Source organism: Leptidea sinapis, chromosome 13 (assembly GCF_905404315.1).
Source record: "Leptidea sinapis chromosome 13, ilLepSina1.1, whole genome shotgun sequence".
NCBI classification, from domain to species: domain Eukaryota; kingdom Metazoa; phylum Arthropoda; class Insecta; order Lepidoptera; family Pieridae; genus Leptidea; species Leptidea sinapis.
The window spans coordinates 3,996,563-4,018,700 of NC_066277.1; the positions used below are offsets into that span (position 1 = coordinate 3,996,563).

The 22,138-nt window shown below is 37.1% G+C and overlaps 1 protein-coding gene and 1 long non-coding RNA gene across 12 annotated transcripts in view; one reads left to right on the top strand and one right to left on the bottom strand.

Annotated features, from left to right (window-relative positions):
- Positions 1–4,112: 4,112 nt before the first annotated feature.
- The window catches only part of LOC126967751 (cytospin-A), a 108,623-nt gene continuing 90,597 nt past the window's right edge, over positions 4,113–22,138 (bottom strand). For 8 of the 11 annotated variants that reach the window (XM_050812415.1, XM_050812416.1, XM_050812414.1 and 5 more), the window contains 8 exons: positions 19,601–22,045; positions 18,042–18,146; positions 17,441–17,556; positions 16,255–16,393; positions 11,042–11,173; positions 9,655–9,778; positions 8,944–9,100; positions 4,113–7,355 (listed from right to left, as the gene is read on the bottom strand). In XM_050812415.1, the coding sequence (XP_050668372.1) occupies positions 7,266–7,355; positions 8,944–9,100; positions 9,655–9,778; positions 11,042–11,173; positions 16,255–16,393; positions 17,441–17,556; positions 18,042–18,146; positions 19,601–22,045 (3,308 nt within the window). In that variant the 3' untranslated portion in view covers positions 4,113–7,265. The other 3 variants (XM_050812423.1, XR_007730076.1, XM_050812417.1) reach the window with 3 other exon arrangements.
- LOC126967805 (uncharacterized) lies at positions 7,353–10,594 on the top strand. Its single transcript, XR_007730088.1, has 2 exons — positions 7,353–7,714; positions 10,172–10,594. It is a non-coding gene; the product is annotated as an uncharacterized LOC126967805 (long non-coding RNA).

Here is a 22,138-nt window from a genome sequence, read left to right on the forward strand (position 1 = left end):
CAAAAACAATGTGCTCTATTAACTTTGCCACGCCCGCCCATCTGCATCGTTAACAAGTGGTGGTGTTTTAATTGACATCAAAATAATTCCAAATTAATTTTTAATAAAGTATCTAAACGTTTTTGTGCCTTTTTACGCCACATAAGTAGGTTTATAAGATTTTAGAGACAATGACGAAACTGCCAGACGAGCAGTAGGCACTAAAGAAATTCCAAAAAAACATTTGCAATGTCCACGAAATATCTACTTACTTAATTGCAATGATAACCTATGTTGCGTAAATGTTTTCTATTATTATGTAAACAAACACAATATAACCTATGACTCCCACTATTTATCAGTTCGACCGACTCAACGATTGACTTAAACATTTACATAACAATAATTGATTGTTACCGTCATAATATTTATTTTATGAAAATAAGGGACGAGACGAGCAGGACGTTCAGCTGATGGTAATTGATACGCATTACCTATCACAATGGAGTTCCACTCAGGATTCGTGAAAAACCCAAAAATTCTGAGCGGCACTACAATTGCGCTCGTCACCTTGAGACACAAGATGATGTCTCATTTGCCCAGTAATTTCACTAGCTATGGCGCCCGTCACACCGAATCACAGTAATGTTTACACATTACTGCTTCACTTCTTCTGAAGCGCATATTTCTATATGCGCTGTTGTGGTACCCATAATCTAGCCGGCCTCCTGTGCAAAGAGCCTCCCACTGCTAAATATGTTTCTTAAAAACTGTTTTATAAGTTTATTATTTAATTACACAATCTTAAATAACTTTAATGGGTAGGCTTTCGGGTAATCGTGGATGTAAATACTACCTAATAAGAGACGTGACCCTAAAAAGTAAAAAAAACTACGTTTAAGAAAACTACTTCAAAAACTGAAAAGTATCAAAGAACTAAAATTTTAATTTAATACACTTCTTATGCAAACCTTTAATATTAATAAAATACTATTATTTGTATGTTTGAAGTCGTTGCCAGGCCAAATGTAATAGTAGGTACCTACACCCGCCACGCGCGACTTTGAGCGGGATTGCTTCATCTGGAACAAAACAACCCAAGCAGACAGACACGCGTGGCCAGACAACATTAATAATTAAGTAAGTAACCTGTTTATTATATTAAGTTTTATTTTGTTTGGGGAGAATATGATTTACGATACGAATAAGATCGATTGTATATTTGTTCGTTGAAGTGCATTCCACGAAGATGTTCGTCTTAGTCGGAGACGCGCACTCTGTATGATTTTTCGTATTTCTACGTTTGCCCTGTGCTTCCCGGGGCGTAAAAAGAATAGGGGAGTCCCAGGCCCAACGATAAGAGGTGACTACGAGCTTTTTAAATGTGGGAGAGACACGCTGCCGTCTTATGACGTCAGCACAATCGGGCCAGACTCGTCAATTTAATGTCGGGTTAATTACCACACTCGCACATAATACCGGCGTGAAGTAGCGGCCTAGTGCCGCTATGTTTCACATGGGTTAGTGTCGAGGACCGGTGGCCATTCCCCGAGATAGTACCCCAGGAGGGTACCGGCTCTACCAGAGCCGGAGAATCCCTCCTCGAGCATTCTCGCTCGGGCTGCACTTCGTATTCCGGGGAGGGCACAGTACCACCCAAATCAAAAGACAAACAGGGCAGCAACATCATCGCACCCCGCTCCACGCTTAATATGACTTTTGTAACATCAGGGGAATTCACTCCAATTTAAACGCCGTCCACCACCACCTTGAGACGGCGCAGCCGGTCTTGTGCTTCCTTACGAAGACGCAGACATCTTGCCCTAGCGATACGTTATTTATAACGTACCCCGGGTACAAATTATGTGTGTACGTTAGGGAGGATATCTGCTGTTGCCGTCTCTGCAATTTTGAGGGTAGGGACCTGTAGTGAAACTTTGACGCGGTCCTCTAAATCTACGCGGAGCCAGAGAGTAGACAGGTCTGTAGTGAAACTATAGTAAAAATAAAATTAATATAATTAAATGAATTTAAAGATATTTTATTTTTACAAAGTTTCACTACAGACCTGTCTACTCTCTGGCTCCGCGTAGATTTAGAGGACCGCGTCCGCATCTGTGCGTGTGTCTACAGGTCCCACAGTGGTAACGTAGAAACTGATCATCTCATGGGCTGCGTTCAAGCGGCAATTGACGACGTGCTTGCTCAGATCCCCTCCGCAGAAATCGTAGTCTTGGGTGATTTCAACGGGCACAATGCCTTATGGCTTGGATCACGTACCACAGACTACGCAGGGCGATCTGTGCATAGTTTCACATTGGCGTATGGTCTGTCCCAATTGGTTGAGTCACCAACACGGCTCCCGGATGTGGATAGCCAGCTGTCCTTATTGGATCTTCTGCTGACTACACATCCCGATAGTTACCAGGTCTCTGTCGACGCCCCTCTCGGAACGTCCAACCATTGCCTGGTCAGGAGTGTAGTGCCTATCCGACGCAAACGTAAGTAAGCGTTTGGCACTACAAGTCAGCAGATTGGTATAGGATGCGTTCCTTTTTTGCATCCTACCCTTGGTGCAAGGTTTATTTCCCTTCGGATGATCCTAGTGCCTGCGCCGTTGCAGTAGCTGATGTTACACTGCAGGGCATGGATATATATATTTATACCAAGCTCTGTAGTACCGATCGGTGGCAGATCACAGCCCTGGTTGGATGCGTCAATTAAAGCAGCATCTGATTGCAAAAATTGCCGGGAGAAACTTGTGTCTTCTATCGAGTCCTCTCTTGAGTAGGTCGAGGAATGGGGTAAATTGAACCTTGTCCAATTTAACCCCCAGAAGAGTCAAATTTGCACGTTTACCACTAAAAAAATTCCATTTGCCGTATCACCGCTCTTCGACAACACTAAAGCCTCGCTTAGTATCGGAATACTGGGTCTCGAAATCTCGAGCGTTTGCCAATTCCGTCACCATCTGGAGGGCAAAGCCAAATTGGCTTCGAAGAAGCTGGGCGTCATCATTAGAGCACAGCAATACTTCAAGCCGGCCCACATTCTAGCGCTCTACAAAGCGCAGGTTCGGCCACACATGGAGCATTGCTGTCATCTCTGGTCTAGCGCACCCCAGTATCAGCTCGACCCATTTGATCGCGTGCAACGTAGAGCAGTCCGAATTGTCGGGGACCCAGTGCTCTGTGAACGGTTGGATCACTTGGCGTTGCGAAGAGATGTCGCTTCATTGTGTGTCTTCTACCGCATTTATCACGAGGAGTTTTCCGAAGAGCTGGTTAACCTGATTCCTGCCGCCGAATTCCAACTTCGCACGACACGCCACAAGTTAGGATATCATCCCCACCATCTGGATGTGTGGCGGTCCTCCAGTGCGGTTTTCAAGGAGCTTTCTTCCACGTACAACAAAGCTGTGGAATGAGCTTCCTTGTGCGGTGTTTCCGGGACGATACGACATGGGTACCTTTAAAAAAAGCACTTACTCCTTCCTTAAAGGCCGGCAGCGCTCCTGTGATTTCTCTGGTGTTGCAAGAGATTGTAGACAGCGGTGATCAATTAACACCAGGTGACCCGTACGCTCGTTTGTCCTCCTATTCCATAAAAAATAAAAAAAAAAGCTTCGTGCGCAACCGTCCTTCGCCGATGGGGTGACAGACGGTGGCTGGGACGCACTAACCTCTACTATTTACCACTGGACTGGCGGCTGTAAAAGTGCTTTTGATTATCGCCATTTTGGCGCTGTTGGCAATGTAGCGAGAGTCTGTGGTATTAAAACTATTGAAGACAACCTCAGCAAACATCGATAGATGGTGGGAAACTATTAAAAAAAATATGTGTACTTATAACGTTGATTCTTGAAGTATAAATAACACGGAAAGCGAACGAAATTAATTCAAAATGTAAAAATACGTAAAGAGTATTGTACGGTCCTTTGCAGCCATTTTGATTATACGTCAAAATTAGTTCTCTGGACGCTCGCAAGTGGCGCTTCAAATAGGCACAAAAAATTTGCTGTCAAACATGGATGTGGAATAACCTGTCCAGTTTTTACAGGTTAGTGCTGGGACGGGGTACTAAATGTGATAGAAAGTGAGCTATTCGTTGCGAGATAAAATAAAACAAACATCAAATATCAGGAACTTTAATCAAATTATATTTACAATAATACAGATACTATCAGAAAATATATCATTTTAATTAGCGTTAGCATCAACAACCACCACAATATCATAACATTACAAACATTAGCGTCGCTCATCAGTACACGAGATAACTATCAAAACATAGTTCAACCAGACTCCACAACACACGGACGTACAAAGTAATGACGCGCCGTGTTACTGTTTCTTTTGCTGGAGCTATTTTAAATTGCTGGAACGCTGGTTGTTACCAGCTGTTTAAAATACGATTGTTATCGTATTTTAAATTGCCACTAGACAAAATAAAACTGAATATTCGTTTGTTCTAACAACAAATTAAGTGACAATACAATGACGAAAAATGGACCATATTATATTGTCCTGATTTTTAGAGGCCTTGATGTATACCAGACATTAAATATTATAAATGTTTGCCCACCTCAAAAATTTTAACGTCAAAATATTAAAAAAAAATGCAAGATTATTCCATAGAATGTTCTAGAATACGTATAGCTCTCTCTTCATTCAAGTTTAGAATGAAACACAGCACATGCATACTTATTTGACCAATAGATTTAGCAAAAGTATTTACTCACTATGTCATATCAGGCGCAAAACTTTAGAAGTTTTCAAAAAATTTCAGAATCATATAAGATATAATTTCGGCTATAAATTCGTTTAAAGCTAAAGCTTCTTCACTTAACGACTTACATTTAAATCACGTACCTTATTTAAGACATCCACGACAAGTTATGGCCTAAACACATGATCGAACTTAGTACGGCCGAACTATCGGACGCGGTCTGTTAGTATATACGATGGTATGTCACATTGTCCATCGCACAAAATTATTATTATTACCGTCCGGACCGTATCGCGAGCACGACGCCGGACCAGTTGGTGAGAGGCGGCCCAACTGGACCATCCGATGGTCCGGTCGAAAAAAATCCGACCATGTGTTTGGGTCATAAAAACAATAATCCGGCTGCGAAGTAAATAAAGATCAAACCATTAACATTAACAAGACTAATATTAAGCAATATTAAGATATTAAGTTACGAGTTAACGAGGGTATTTCGATATATAGATATTAAAATGAGTGAAAATAAATATGTTAAGAGTGTGTGATTCTTTTAATGATTTCTATCACTTCTGGGATTAAATATACAAATTATGTATTCAATTTTCTAATAATGGGAATTTAATAATTTGCGATTATTGGGATTGAGCTGCTTATCAACTCTCAAATAGTCTCAATGAAGGCACAACTGGATAGAGCAAACATACCAAGATTTACAAGATCCAGACGGTTGGCTTACAACGGGTTAGAGCACTTGGGCGTATTCTTAGAGGCAGAAGTTCAAATCGCGCATCGTCTATAAATTTAATTTATTAATATGTTATCCTGGTTGATAAGCTTAGATAAAATAATGTAATTGGGCGTTTTCCGACTACCTACTCTCGATATTATGGTAAGCTTTGAGCCTCTCTGCGGCTGTAAGAGTAAACCACTTTTATTGGTCTTTAAGTTCACGAACGCTTTATAAAACATTCAAAAATTTATATCGCTTTAATAAAGCTAAGATTAGACAAAATATTTCATGATTGTTCATAAATATAGGGACGTTCACATTCTACATCATAAATCACAAACTCCAGGGGCTGACAACATTTTGAGTGACGGTAAATAAACTTAATTAAATTCACAATGTGGCTATAGGAAAACATACTGAATAAACTAAGTGACTTTCAAAGACTTCTATGAATACTACTAGACAAGCTCTGTGGTCTAAAATAATTGCTCACTGAGTTTTGGTGCAGAGGCCGCAACTCGTTTAGACCACTGTGAGCAAGCGAGAAGACCAGTGCACTGCTTTGTAAGCCGTGAACGTTATTTTCAACAAACTAACACCAATTTTGTTTAAAGTGAATTAAGTGAGCCAATAAAATATTGGCATTATTATTACATCTGCGTTTGCAAGGCATATTCACCATCCCTGCTCCGCTCTCTGCCCGCCCGGACGATAAAATTGCAACACAATTGTTATTCCAACCTTCTTGTCTAGTAGTATACATAGAAGTCTTTGGTGACTACTCACAATGGATGGAAGAACAAATTACATACATATACTATATTACACACATAATTATAATCTTAAATATTTAACAAATGTGTACACAATCTAATGCAGTTCAAGTTTATTAACAGCAGAAACACTTTTGGTCTATTTTAATAAAATCTTCACGATATTTTTCATTTTACATCTTACATATTTGAATCCTCATTCCGAAGAGAATAATACCGACCAATTGAATTGAAAAACTACTACTATATATATGCTCTAGATATTTGCGGGTAAAGTTTTGACGCATATCCAAAATAAGATACAATTACCTTAAGCATTTTATAATAAATATCAAAAATGTTTACAACCCCTGTTCTCCGCAACATCAGCCACTAACAAATCTAGCAATCAGTCTTTATCAATTCCTTAAACGCACAAGTACAACATTCAAAGGCCGAATAAAGGCATCACGACATAAACAGACTTTACTTAGAAGGAATGTCTTATTTTAATATTACATAAAGGGCGCGTCACACATAGCGAACATATTATTAACTACTCATCGAATTATTATTTGTTTACGTCAATTTGTCAAATAGATCAATTAATCACGAATGGAATGTTATTCTTGGAATAAAGTATATTAATTGCTATTAGAATATATGGAGCAAACAATTTTTTTATTAGTTAGTTCTAACCGGTTTCCAAGGTGACTGTAAAACCAGAATTAGACATTATAAAATATCGCTACAGCAACGAATATTCGCTCCTAAAATGCACCCAGAAATAATACACTCTGATATCCCAGTAATCTGATGCGTGTAGAGTTAGCTTTTAGCCTTAAGCTGGACTATTACACAAGTGTAAACAAATGGTAGAACGATGGCACTGTAATGATCATTTTGACAAATTTGAGTAAACGAGTAATTTGATTGTTTATATTGACGAAACAAAATATTTATTTTGGGAAACTTTATCAAATTATCCGGCCATTATAATAATTGTGTTGTTTGACTCAACCCATTAAAGTTTAAGTTATAATATGAAAGTCCCATGGCCATTAGCCCTGGAAGTGTTAGGTCTCGAAGTGTTTGTAAATGCTGGTGACGTAGGCCATCACCTGCTGCCAATCTGGACGCTCCTGCTGGATCATATCTTGGATGTTCTGGAAACGACGATGCACTTGTGAGTCATAGACCAATCAATATATTTTAAAATAATTATATCTACTTAATACATTCTTTAAAAATAACATACTTTTTGACTATTTTCAGGGTTACTGTACCCAAAATACCAATTTGACCCCTATTACTAAGATAGCTCATAATCCACAATAAGAAGATAACTGGAATTTCTATAATACTAATAATACAAAGATATAATTCATACAAAGACATTTAAAGAGATTAGACCGACCATACAAGCTGTTACTATGAAGTCCGCGTCAATAATTTTTTTGCAGGGTATATGGGCGTGGCGGCCATGACGCGATCAAAATTGACCAATCACATCTAGCCAAAAGCGGTAAGACGCGTCAATGTGTAACTGCACTGTATATTATACGACTAAGTACAATGACAAATGTGTTATAGTAGTAGCTCTTATGATTTGGTAGCATTATACACAATAACATACGTTTAAATATTTATTTTTAGAAGTAAAAACTAAGTCAATTGAGCTCACCGATGATGTGTCACAGTAAGCTTTAGGCTAGGGTTACTATGGATGCGACTTCTGACGAAAATTTGTTCGACGAGTTCTGACGGATTCGTCAGAAGAAACAAACGCCTGGTATCCAATGAAAGTGTTTACACTGGCAACGACGAACGCGTCAGAACACGCACGACGTCGCCAGAACCACTCAAGTGTTCAAACGAGTTTGATTTTTTCGCACGACCTGCGTCTGCGAATTTCGAGTGATTTGGTTTCCACAGTCTCGTGTACGAGAACAGGTGTTTGTGGGATATGAGAGACAAAAATTATCACAACAGATATATTTCTCGACAAAAGTGGGAGAAAGTTGCTACAGAACTCAACACTCTACATTTTGAACTATCCTTTGTCGTCTCTTATAGAAAATAACTCGTTGACATGCTCTGTCTTTCCACCATTTAACAATAATAATTTAAATAATGGACTTTCAAGAAAATCTAATTCATCAAATTCGTCCATCTTCGCTGGACGGCAGAAACGACCTGACTATCAGAATAACAGAAAACGCGCACAGTGTAAACGCCTTTTTCTGACGAAGATTTCGGACGTACTCGTCAGAACTCGCATCCATAGTAACCCTAGCCTTAGTTTGAACTATATACTTCTTCGACCTTTTACATCACAAAACTGAACAATTCAGCATTTTTGTTACATTTCGCCTCGCGTTGCACGTTCTGTCTCTGAATGCCGACTGAACGTCATTTTTTTATTTTTATTTATTTAATTCTGTTAGTAGAGGTCACTTGCCCGCTGCGCGATTCAAGGGGAAAGCTCAGCGGCCGAGTTTAATATAAGAAACTAAGATGGTGATTTTTTTTTATGACAATAAGGGACGAGACGAACAGAACGTTCAGCTGATGAGGTAATGGTTACGCCCTGCCCATTACAATGCAGCCTCTCAGGATTCTTGTAAAACCCAAAAACTCTACGGCACTACAATTGCGCTTGTCACCTTGAGACATAATTATTATATTAAGTCTTGAAACATAGTGTTATATCGTGTGTTATTGTTGAAATAATCACCCTCACAAGAAACTCACCAGGGTGGTAGGGATACCGACAGACTCCGCAGCTGCGAAGGCAACGGAGAAATTGGTCCTTTTGTCGTGCTGAGTCAGAGTGGCGTAGGGGATTCTCCCCTCTCCGAGGTACGAGTGCAGTAGAGCGCACAAGGCTAGTCCGTCGTTCCATGATGAACTATTCACAACAAATTACTTTCTCAAAATTACAAACATAACCAGGAACCAATCATACAATAAAATATCTAATTATATAAATATTAAAAGTTCAATAGTCTACAATATCACATTTAAGATGGCTAAAATCACCATCAACTAACGAAGCGAAGTATCCTGCAGGTTTTATTGGTACTTAGTCCGCAAGTAATCTGTTTTTTTTTTCTTTTTTTTATAATAAGAACAAAGAAGACAAGATAAGATATTTCGTGTAGACATCTGATTGTTAAGTGTTACGCTTTGAAGCCCAAAATTATGTTGAAGTTTGTCAAGGTCCTATTTCTCAGAGCATGGAGGGGTAGACGGTGAAAATAGGGTGCCTTTTTCTTTCAGTTTACGGAACCCTTCTAAGCTAGGTATAATTCTTAAACACAGACAAAGAGTGTTGAAAAGGCTAGCCTGCAAGCTGGTCCAATTTCCCGATTTGTCACGGCCTGGGCTGGTTGGAGTACCAGCTAAACTAATCTAACTTTAAAACTAATTAACAAATTAATATCATATGTATATTGCACAAACCTAAAGTTGGTGATGTCTATATTGTTGTAGCCTAGGGTCTTTTGCTGACACCACTTCAGTAGCGCGTTACGTTTGGAGCCACCGTTCTTTATCTGCAGCGTGTTCAAAGGATCCTTTCGTTCACCTGAAGATACAAATAAAATGAAATTCTAAAATGGTGACACCACACGCTAAAAACTGAAAGACCAGCTCAGACTGAGCGGTTTTTAAATAACTTTTCCACATACCTCCATCCCAACAGTACGGTTAACATCCTTTTTTTATGAAAACAAAATGATACACCCTGTCCATTACTCCGTTCAGGGTTCTTGAAAAACTGCAAAAACTCCCCTATAATTTCACCAGCTACGGCGCCCTTCAGAGCGAAACACAATAATGTTAATACATTTCTGCTTCACGGCAGAAATAGACGCGGGCTGTTATGGTAACCCATAATCTAGCCGGCATCCTGTAAAAAGGAGCCTCCCACTGGTAAAAAGCTACCTCCAGCTTATTTTTGCATTCATTATGCTTTCAGGTCAATGTCGACCAGGCACAGAGTGTGTATTCGAATCTAAAGGGCCGACAACGCTTCTGTGCGTCCAATGGTGTTGCAAGAGAGCAGAGCCAGCGGGGATCACTCCATCACGACAATGCGAGCTCTCACACCGCGCACAGAACAAAAGAGTTTTTAGAGCAAGAAAACATAGAATTATTAGACCATCCGCCGTACAGCCCCGACCTAAGCCCTAATGATTTCTATACTTTCCCTCAAATAAAGACTAAATTGCGTGGTCGGAGATTTTCATCACCTGAAGAAGCGGACGCCTACAAAACGGCCATTTTGGAGACCCCAACTTCCGAATGAAATGGTTGCGTCAATGATTGGTTCCATCGTATGAAAAAATGAGTCAAATTTCGCGGAGAATACTTCGAAAAGCAATAAATGCATTTTTAAATAGTAATGTTGTGTCACTTCCTTGATTCCCGAAATTTTCAGTGCCGTCCTCGTAATATGTAACTTTAATTGTACATAAAATACTCTGTCAAATATTTCTAAGCTGAGAGCTCTTTGAGAGCTGAGATTAGAGAGCTTTACAGGGGGTTTACACGGGTCGATTTTCGCCGCACGGCTAGGCTACACGGCGAAAATCGATCGTCTAATTATTAACAATTATTGAACTACGCCGCAAGTGACTAAAGTCGCAAGTCCCAAAGTTGAGTGCCATCGGACTTCTGCCATCAGTTCTTGGCGATTGCGAAGCGATCGAACGCCGCATGAGGTGTGTTTTGCGCTGTGTTGTTCCGATAAAACACCCGCTCTGCTCAGCATTTTCTTTGAAAAAATCGACCCCGTGTAAACCCCCTATTACGCTAACGAACGAGTGTGTTACATAGAAATACTCACATATATCCCCGTAGCTGTTTCTCCGCACAAAGGACTCCATGGCCTTCTGCTGTAGAGAGGCGAGCGCTCGTTGCTCGTCGGGCATGTTCGCCATGCTGCCTGCGGTCGCCCCCGCGCCCGCACCGCACGGCTCTACCCGCGGTACACACAGTCACAAGCGGAAACATATGCGATAGCTTTCACTACACCTTTGTCATAGATCTCCGGGTGGGATCGTGTATGGATACAAGTTACAAATGTCTTCAAACCATTCTTAATAAGCTTCCATATTTGTTTTGGTTTCATTTATGTCTTTAATGTCATATTATGTGAATGTTTATATTGGAACAATTAGGGATTAAGCTGTGTACACTGTAAAGTGTATGTTTTAAGTGTCGAAATTTACATTTCTTTGCATACACTAACATATCACTACACGCTGTGAAAACTGTAAAGTGTATGTTTTAAGTGTCGAAATTTACATTTCTTTGCATACACTAACATATCACTACACGCTGTGTACACTGTAAAGTGTATGTTTTAAGTGTCGAAATTTACATTGTTTTGCATACACTAACATATCACTACCCGCTGTGTACACTGTAAAGTTCAGTTTTAAGTGTCGAAATTTACATTTCTTTGCATACACCAACATATCACTACACGCTGTATAAATATTTTCTTGTATGTGTCATACTTTAAATTGTTTTTTCATGTACCTGCCGTTTAAATGAATATTTTGTGATTTCTGACTGGTAAAGTTATAATACGTCTTTTTATACGCTTTTTATTAGCTTCACCTGTATGTATGTTTGTTTGTAACCGACTCATTTGGGCGCCATATTGGCCCACTTTAAACGGTCAGATTTCGTTCGAACTTCGTAGATTTATCGAGGACCGATGACAATAGATTAATTTGATAAAAGTATTCCATTTCTCAATTCGCAAAAAAAAATACAATTAAGATTTTGTTAATTTATATAATTTTCATCGATAAGGCAGGAATAGATTTTAATTTTAAATTTCAACCATTGTCTTTATCTAATATTAGGAAATTTTCGAATACCGAAGAGAATTTTGTGCTTCTGAGCGTGTTTTTTAGTTTTATAGTATTTAAAGTATTATATTATATTATTACGTCATAAATTGACGAGATGAGCAAAACGTTAATCTGAATGCAAGTATGTAAGTGATGTATGGAAGTTGGTTTGTAATAACGAAATAACATTAGTGTAGAACAATAATTAATGATTTGTAAGAGGTGCATTGACAGCTGACACATAATATAGGTAATGGAAATGAACGGACAACATGACGTAGACTGTCTGAGAAACCGCCACCAAATAAACACAGCCTTATTCATAAATTATAATTGCAGGGGAGCTTACATTAATAACTTGAGACGCTTTTTTCTCTTCGGGAAATGACGTGAGATTTTGCTCGACTCCCTCAAACTCACGACATTTTCAATCTATAATATTTGCTTAATAGCGTTAGATTTATTTTAGAAACTAATTTCTAACATAATTATTTTTACTCGGGCAAATGTACTCTGCACGTACGCTCTACTTTTACGTAATTTAACCCAGTTTTCTGACAATTTTGCACTGTGTCTTGCGGAAAAAATTCCATGATATTGAGGTAATCAAAGGCCACACAAACTGCGCTCTAGAAAGGGGCAATGTGACTATACATATACATTCGACTTTCTTTATTCCACCATAGCTTTCAAATGCCTGAAAATATTTGGATGCTTGGGGTTCCGTTAAATTAGACGGACTTAGTGATATTCCTTACCATACCAAGAGCAAAAAAGTGCCCATATGATTGCGGTGCCAGTATAATATTACTGTTTCTATTTTTTTTTATGAAATTAAGGGACGAGACGAGCAGGACAGTTTTCAGTTGATGGTATTTGATACACCCTGCACATTACAATGCAGTGCCGCTCAGGATTCTTGAAAAACCCAAAAACTCTAAGCGGCACTTCATTTGCGCTCGTCACCTTGGGACATAAGATGTTAAGCGTCATTTGCCCAGTAATTTCACTAGCTACGGCGCCCTTCAGACCGAAGCACAATAATGCTTACACATTACTGCTTGACGGCAGAAATAGGCGCCGTTGTGGTACTCGTAATCTAGCCGGCATCCTGGGCAAAAGAGCCTCACACTGGTAATGGTATTTAATATACTTAAATGATAAATTGTAAACGCACACAAAAAAAATCACTGATAGTTCTTGCAGTTTATTCATTCAGAGCGCCATTTTTTTTTGTAAAGTTTTACATATGTGATGTATTGAAAAAAGAAATATTTAATCTAAATTTGTTTTTCTATAAGGATTACTTTTAATACTAATAACACGAGATAAGCAAACATGCGCCAATTAGTGATTTTATAAGGTTTAGATTTATTCATTTTGCAACGCTTTCCGTGATTTCGTAATCATTGTTACAGTGATTCTTAGAATTATAAACTATGAATAGGGCAATAGGTATAGTATGAATAAGGTATAATATAATATGAAATAATAAATAACTGAAAGTTTAAAATATAGACGGAGCTTAGCAATTATGGTTAATAGCGCAAAAAAAAAATATATAACTCAAATGTTATTTACACCAGTGCTATATTATAAAGTGCAAAAAGTTATAGGACATTGTACATATACCGAAATAAAATGAACTGTTTTGTGTTATTGTTATGGAGGGTAGGTAAATTAATTTATATCTACACAGGAGGGTAACTTGGTTAGTTATATTATAAAAAAAAAAAACAATAAAATTGCCACAGACTACAATATAATTCTATTAAAATAAAGATGAACTGGAGAACATTTAGGATAGGCTTTACAATTTTTTTTATGACGCTAAGCGACGAGACTAGCAGGACGTTCAGCTGATTGTAATTGATACGCCTTGCCCATTACAATGCAGTGCCGCTCAGGATTCTTGAAAAACCCAAAAACTCTAAGCGGCACTTCATTTGCGCTCGTTACCTTGGGACATAAGATGTTAAGCGTCATTTTCCCAGTAATTTCACTAGCTACGGCGCCCTTCAGACTAAAACACAGTATTGCTTACACATTATTAACAGACATAATTAGACATTTTGAGTAGTACTTATAAACAATAAAAAACTACATTAGTGTGAATAAAAAGAAGTGTCTAAAGTTCTTATGGTAATCGGCTCATTTGTGTAAGAATAGTCCGGCTAAAAGGACCAATTTATTTATTTATTTTAGAATATGTTCCTACACACTTCAATCTAATCATTTATAAAATAGGTTTTATTAGTCCAAGGGGCAAGTGAGCGATAGATGCACAAACAAAAAAAAAGTTAGTCATAGTTTAAGCTGAAGACTTAGAAGTATCATGGCGGCATGCTGCAAAAAGAAAATACAGGCAAACACTTATACATGCGGTAATAAATGTTCGGAAAATTTGTTAAAACATCTGGGAAGTGTTGGTCCTTAAATAAGAAAAATACATACTAATTATCAAACATAAAGAATAAGTCACTAATAATGCTTATTTTACATCCGAAGTTGGCAACACCACTCCCTCGCCAATTATTAGACGCAAGAAAAGATAGTACAAGAAGGGTAATAACTTGTATTTTATTAAAGTTTTATTTATGGATGATGGCGAATTTTAAGTATGACACATCGGCGCATCGGAGAATGTTTGCGTTTTCGTGCTACATAAATTCTCAATTTAGCAAACGAAAATAACTGCGTTTTATTTTTACGATTATTATTACCCTTCGGTAATTAATTATACGTTTAGATAGACTGTGACAGCTGTGAACACGTCGAAAAAAGTAGCGGCGAACTGTTAAGGCCGGTGACGGAGCCAACGGCCTTGAGGAACCGAGCGGAGCTAGGTTACCTCTCTCGCACAAGATCACCATAGTTTTAATTCATTTTTAATTTAATACAAACATTATACAATTTTCTTTACAAAACTATGTCATGTTAAATAGTATTGATAAACAGTTAATAATTTTTCATAAATTTTTATCTAGATTCAATGATTAAAATGGCTCTAACGGTAAAAGTTACGGGTACATTTTTCGAAATGTCTATTATAGATAGAAATGTAATTAAAATACGAATTTTCTGCTCATATTCTGTAGACATATAGTTATTTATGCGCTATTTTGACGATTTGCGGCAGCGGCCTCTATTTAGAGCAACGCACGCACATTAACACAAAGTGATCTTCAGATGTCGAGTGTAAGACGTAGCTTGTCATGCACACTAAAGTAATAAAGCTTGTTGTCATGCATTGCCTAACAGCAGGAGGCTCTTCTTTTTTTTTTTTATGGAATAGGAGGACAAACGAGCGTACGGGTCACCTGGTGTTAAGTGATCACCGCCGCCCACACTCTCCTGCAACACCAGAGGAATCACAAGAGCGTTGCCGGCCGGCTCTATCTATAGATACAAATTATCTAAGCTGTAACCATTAAAACGTATAAGAACCGCGTTTACTAAATGGGTAAGCAATGTAAGTTTTCAATTAGTAGGTAAGTAAATACGGGCTAGATCATTTAGGCCTATCACAGACGACAGACTATTCGTGACGCACTTTTTGGTCTGTGATAATAAAACCTATAGAATTATATGCAGTACCGCATACGAAATATACAAAAAGCGCGCCAAAAAAATATAACGTTCGCGTCAACACGCACTAACCTCACTTTAGTCTGTAGTCTGCATTTACTAGTGATTGACGGGTATCATGGCGCTAGACATCGATGTATCGATGTTGATTCAAGAAATAGAAAACAGACCAGCACTGTATATATACATCTTTGGCAAAGTATCATGACAGAAATTAAAAAAAAATGTGGGATGAAGTGTGCAAACTTATTTGGATATAGTTTTAGAACTGAATGTTTAATATAAAACAGTTCCTTTAATAATCATTCTGAGAGAGTAGGATGAAATCAAAATTCTCTATTTTTTTCTCTTTTTTATATCTCAAGTACGAAATAATACACCGCAATCTCTGTACTTCCATTTCGTGTACATCCCTACAGTTCTGCTGACAAACTGACCGAAAGTGTACGTCGTGTGCGTTGAATCTGTGAAATATCTGCCAAAGACATTTTGCGCGTAATACAAACTTTTTGTGTGCCGCAGACTCGATAGCACAAAATGTGTGTCATCTGCGATAGGCCTTAAGTAGTTTAATTTCACCGCAACTGGACTGAACTGAATATGCTACCTGTATTGGGTGAGGTTCTGCTCCTGGGTGTCGGTGGCTTGGTGAAGTTGCCGGTCTGGATCCCATTGGTGGTGGGGGGCTCGGTGATACCGTTCTTTATACTGTTGTTGTTGGTGGCAACGCCAACAGTTGACTGCACCTGTAAATACACAGATAAAAGTGACTTGTCTATGTCTATGACAATAAGGGACGAGACAAGCAGGACGATCAGCTGATGGTAATCGATACGCTCAGGATTCTTGAAAAAACAAAAATTCTAAACGGCAGTATAATTGCGTTCGTCACCTTGAGACATAAGATGTTAAGTCTCAATTACCTAGTAATTTCACTAGCTACGGCACCCTTCAGACCGAAATACAAGAATGCTTACACATTTCTGCTTCACAGCAGAAATAGGCGCCGTTGTGGAACCTATAATCTAGCCGGTATCCTGTACAAAGGAGCCTCCCACTGGTCTAATGACGAGCTCCGTATTCCACTGCGTCAAGCACTGCTTGTGGTGCCAGGTCGACCAGTTATAGTTAATCGTCGTAGTATTTTTTGTATGTGATTAGTAATTATGACAGTAATCACGACCATCACGTTCACAAAGCCCCCTTACACAAACAATGAATTCAAGCTCTAAAGGTTGAAGCATCCAATTTACGATAATTTATATTTATACATTTAATTCTTTATAACTTTTTATGAAATAATTGATAATTAAAATGCTTTTAACTTTGAACACGACTCATAGTATATTAGATGCAGCATATTGTTTTGTATATTACAGCCATTGTAAAATACTCTATTGATTGAGAAGAGTGGCCGTTGAGTTTCTTGTATGTTCTTCTCACGAACTCTACTTTTGCGAACTTGTGGTAGATTCAGTAATTTAAAATAAATATTTAGAGTGAAGATTCAAAAGCGCTTAGATTAAGCCTAATTGAATAATGTTAATATTATGACTTTGATAAGTTAAATTGGCCTTGTGTAACATTATTTAATTTTGTAATAACACAATTGACACACGTGCAAGGATACGTGAAGCTAATTATGAACTGTACAAATCATTATAAATTTCACAGTACAGAAGTATGTATGTAGGTCCTCAACGCGTTATATAGAAAATTGCTGTGTTATAGGGAGGATTGAAATCGCGTAATAAGGGCCTTATAGGGCAGATTACTGTTATCTTTTATTTTACCTGAGGCCACTCCGTCACTGGCGTAGTGGCGGGTGATTGCTTCGCCGCCTTGGCTGCGTTCTCTATACTCTCAATTAGCGACTTCACAGACAGCCGGGAGTCCTGGCGATTTACACCTGGATAGATCAAGATTTGGTTCAGGAATATAACATATTCATTATAATTATATCTCACAAATAAAACTGAAAACACTCGCGGAAGTGAGGGATTATCACTTTTAAAAAAAAACATAACAAATTGTTTAATTATATCTCAATAAAATACTTAAATTAACATTTAAAATATATTATCCAGTCCCAGCTGTCTTGTCTTGGTTAAAAAAAATATATGCAATCATAAATTTAATGTCAAATTAAGACTTTTTTGATCATGCTGCTTAGTATCAGAATAAGGCAGGTGTCGAGAACTCGAATTTATTATAATACACCTGGAAATACTGAGGACATTAAAGACTAAACTGTTGATTGAAAAAAAAACTCGAGACAACCATTGATATATATCTATTATTTTCAATATTCAAAGATATCGGCTAAAACACTTCTGAACCCCTGAAACTTTATTTACATTCTTTATCTTGTCTTATTGGCCCTACTATATATACCTTTTGTTCTTCGATGCGACGCTGCGGACGCCATAATGTCTTGCAAAGACGCGCTCGACAACAATGGCGGAGTCGAAGACGTTTCTTCCGATCGCGGTGGCATTGCTAAAAAATAATTTGAATTATTATTATTATTATTGCAAGTTGTGGACTTTCAACCATAGTACATATTTTTATGACTAAATAAGCCGTTATAAAGGGTTCCTCCAAAATATTCTATATTACGAATAGGTATAATATGCATATTGATATTTTGACATATCTGTCAATTTTTTTTTATTAATTAGCGACAGTCCTAGTCACTGCCAGTAAGAACATGAATATTAGGTAAATCAATTATTTCTAGAACGGCTGGAATTGTTAAAACAAAGAGAAACTGTACTGTTAGTACGGATTTCTTTTTGTATGTCTGTAGCAAATCAATATTGAGTAGGTATGCGTTTTATATTTCCAATCCAAATTATAGAAATAGATAGTTAAAGTAGCTCAATTGACCGTCGAGAGGTTCAGTTGTTAGCAAGTGATAAATGTCACGCCATCTTACAAAAGAACCGAAGCCGATCTATGCTCAAATATACAATCCATAGGTAGACAAGTTTCTTGCCTTGTTATTATAATGATGAATCTTGATTCAACATATTTAATTGTTTTACAACTAAATTCAAAATTAACTAAATAAATAACCTTTTCTCACGATAATTTTCTTAGGAAAATAGGTACCAATTATAAGCGAATTCTGAGAAATAAAATTAAGTTATACATAGTACAAAACGTCCTAACAATATGAGTTTCTCAGTTAATAAACTAATTATTTAAAACATTATGATGTTTTAGTTGTCCATAATAAAACAACTGTTTCCTATGAATGATTTGCGGATTTTCAAAATTCTTCTAACAAATGAAATAAAACTTAAACCTAAAATACTTTAATTATTGTTTAAGCTGAAGCAGTGCGCTAGTGTCGAGAATGGTCGACAGTTGCAATGTGATGGCAAGCGGCAAAATAATGTAAACACATTAATAGATAACCTATACACAAAAAATAATTGGAAACAAACCTCACATAATAATTAATCCGTATTATAGTGAAATATGTATAAGATAAAAAAAATGGTTACCCACACTGGTGTAAAAGGTGTAAGCGGTATGACCAATATTACTCTCTCGTTCGCGCGTTTTATTGGAATGGAATATTTAACAAAAGTGCAAAAGTAAAAAGTAAAAAGAGAGCTAGAATTAAGAAATACTGTAAAAATATTTTTTTAACTTAAATAATGAAGTTTGTTTACAATAACACAAGTTTACAATTTTCACACAATATAGATATTTTCCACCACCCACTACCTTCACCAGAGACAAAGACGACACATTTCAAAAACGTATCTGCTGATTGCAATATTGCATTAAACTCATATTTCGAGAGTAACTGAGTACTTAGCAATAGTTAAGTAAAATCAATGTATTAGTATAATACCAATGTTGCAAGGCAGAAATTGTTCTAGTTATTCACGGAGACAAAAACCACACGAGACCTTTCAGCGCCGATAAGCCTAACTTACGTAATGTTCTCGAAGTATCGCTAAGCGATCTAATAGGATGTGATAGCCTTTTATGCTCCAGCGTCGTCCAGTGATACGTTTTTCTATCCCTTGGTAGAGATCCTGTGTTTATGTTATCTGTAACAGTTACCCGTTGGCTTTCCAACGAGAGTTTTCGTTGTGGAACATCGAAATCTACTCCTGATTGTGGAATTTTCTCAATACTCTTTGTAACTGTAGGTTTTGTAAGACTGCTAGCGCTAGGCGACCGCGATAGGGATATTATAGATCTGGTTATAGGCGCCATTTCTTTGACTATATCAGATTGATTATTGTTTTGTAGAGATTGTCTTACTTGCGTTTTGGGTCGCTTCGGTTTTCGAGGAACTTTTAACACTTCATTGCGCTCTATTTCAAATTCATCTAAGGATACGTTATTGGATATCTTTTCATCGTCTGCTATATTTTTAAGGTCATTTCTAGAACTAGAAACTGGTTGATCAATTTCTTCATAATAATTTTCAGATTCTCGATGATCACAAATATAATGTGGTTTTTCTTGGCTTAAATGGTTTTGTTGTTCGCTTAATTCTTTCATCTGCGACTGAGGTTTTGAAAAAATCTGTACTGTATTTATCACGAAAGGTACATTTTGTATGGGCTGGTAGTACTGATTTTCTATTAACCAATCTGGTGATTTTGACAATCTAGCGACAGGCTTTGGAGGGTCATTAGTGAGTGATGATGATTTGCTGCTTATTGATTCCGTCGAAACAGACTTGGAATTGAAAGGAAGGGCTTTCGATTTATTATTCTTTTCATATAAGCCCTTCTTAGTGGTGATTGCCAATGAATTTGAAGGTTGTTCTATATATTTATAATGGTCTTTTTCTTCTGATTTATCAGATTTTGGAGTGATCACTTTGTCGGTATCATCATAATAAATAGTTGTCTTTTTTCCGGTTTCAGGTTTCAACTCCGGACTTGACCCAGTTTGACTAGTTTGAAAGAATATAGGCCGTATTAATACAGGACTCAATAATAAAGGAGATGTTTGACCGCTATCTGATTTAACTACACTCAATGGAGCTAAAATTGTTGGAAATTTGATTTTATTAACTTTACTTGTGCTTGTTTGTTGTACTTGTGGAATGCCTGTTGTTATATTTGTCGTTAGGTCACTTAGTGTGTTTATTTTCAAATGATAACTTACATTATTATCGATCGGCGAGTTAATTGATTTTTCATTTTCAGATAGTGATATATTATTATTTACTAGAGGAAGATTTATTTTATTGTCATTGTTATCGATTGCTTTAAATGGTTCTTCTTGTTCAGTATTATTTTGAGAATTTAAAGATGTTTGTGACCCAAACTTTTTGCGTCTTTCAGGACGTAAAGGTACCTCGAGTATATTATTATCTTTAGAAACAAGTGTATCAGAACTAAAATTTTTTGGTTCAAAGTTATTATTATCTAACCTGTCAATTGCTAATTTAAAAGAAACTTTTAGCTCTTCATTAATTTTTTTTAAATCATTCTCGACTTTTTCATCTGATACAAATACTGAATTGTGCGGTGTTAAATAATGTTTGTCGTCTTTTGTAGAATAGGGAGCAGATTGGAATAAGGATGATTCACTTTTAATTTCTGATATATTAGTCATAAATTCACATATTTTAGACTTTTTATAAGGTTTTACGGTTTCCATTGTAAGTGGTGGACTTTCATCTTTATATATTTCACGAGCCAAATCCTTTTGAACTGGTGATATTGAAATATTATCAGAAGACTGCGAAAACAATGTACTGTCACTCTTATTGCTATTTCGATAAAGAAATTCTATGCTAGTCGACTCGCTAAGAGTATCTTTAAACACTCCGTCGGAGTAGAGATTGTCCATGCTAAAAGATTTTGGTTTACCACGAAATAAATTTGAAGGGTTTTTGCTAAAGATGGATCTTTGAGGGGCTCTTTTAAGATATTCAGAATCAGATGATCTATATACTAAAGACGATTCACTGTTTATACTTGTGAGATTTTCGTCGATTGCGCTCTGTCGCATTAAGTTACTATTTCTGATATAAATAGCATTTTGCCGCTTAAGAGGTTTAGATACAATATTCCGAGTATGTCTATCATCGATCTGTACAGAACTTTTTACTGCATCATCCAAATTTTCATCATCATTAGATTCATCCAACGTAACATTTTCTATGGACATTTTATGACTTTCGTTAGATTCATCGTCTTTTCTGATAGAACTGTTTATATAAAATGCCTGCTCCACTATACTGTTGTCCTTAGATACATCAGTAACACTATGCACGCGCGAGAGATATCGTGATCGTATATTTTGAAATATATCTTTCGAAGACATATCATTCGTTGTCTCATCACCATCAAAACTGTCGGAAAGGTTATCACTGTCCAAATTCGCAATATTCTCTGCACCGTCTCTTAAACCTGTTACGGTACATGAAACTATATTAATGTTCATTTACATATATGGATTAACTGAATGACTATGTTAGTTCTATGATGGCATCTACAGTTTAC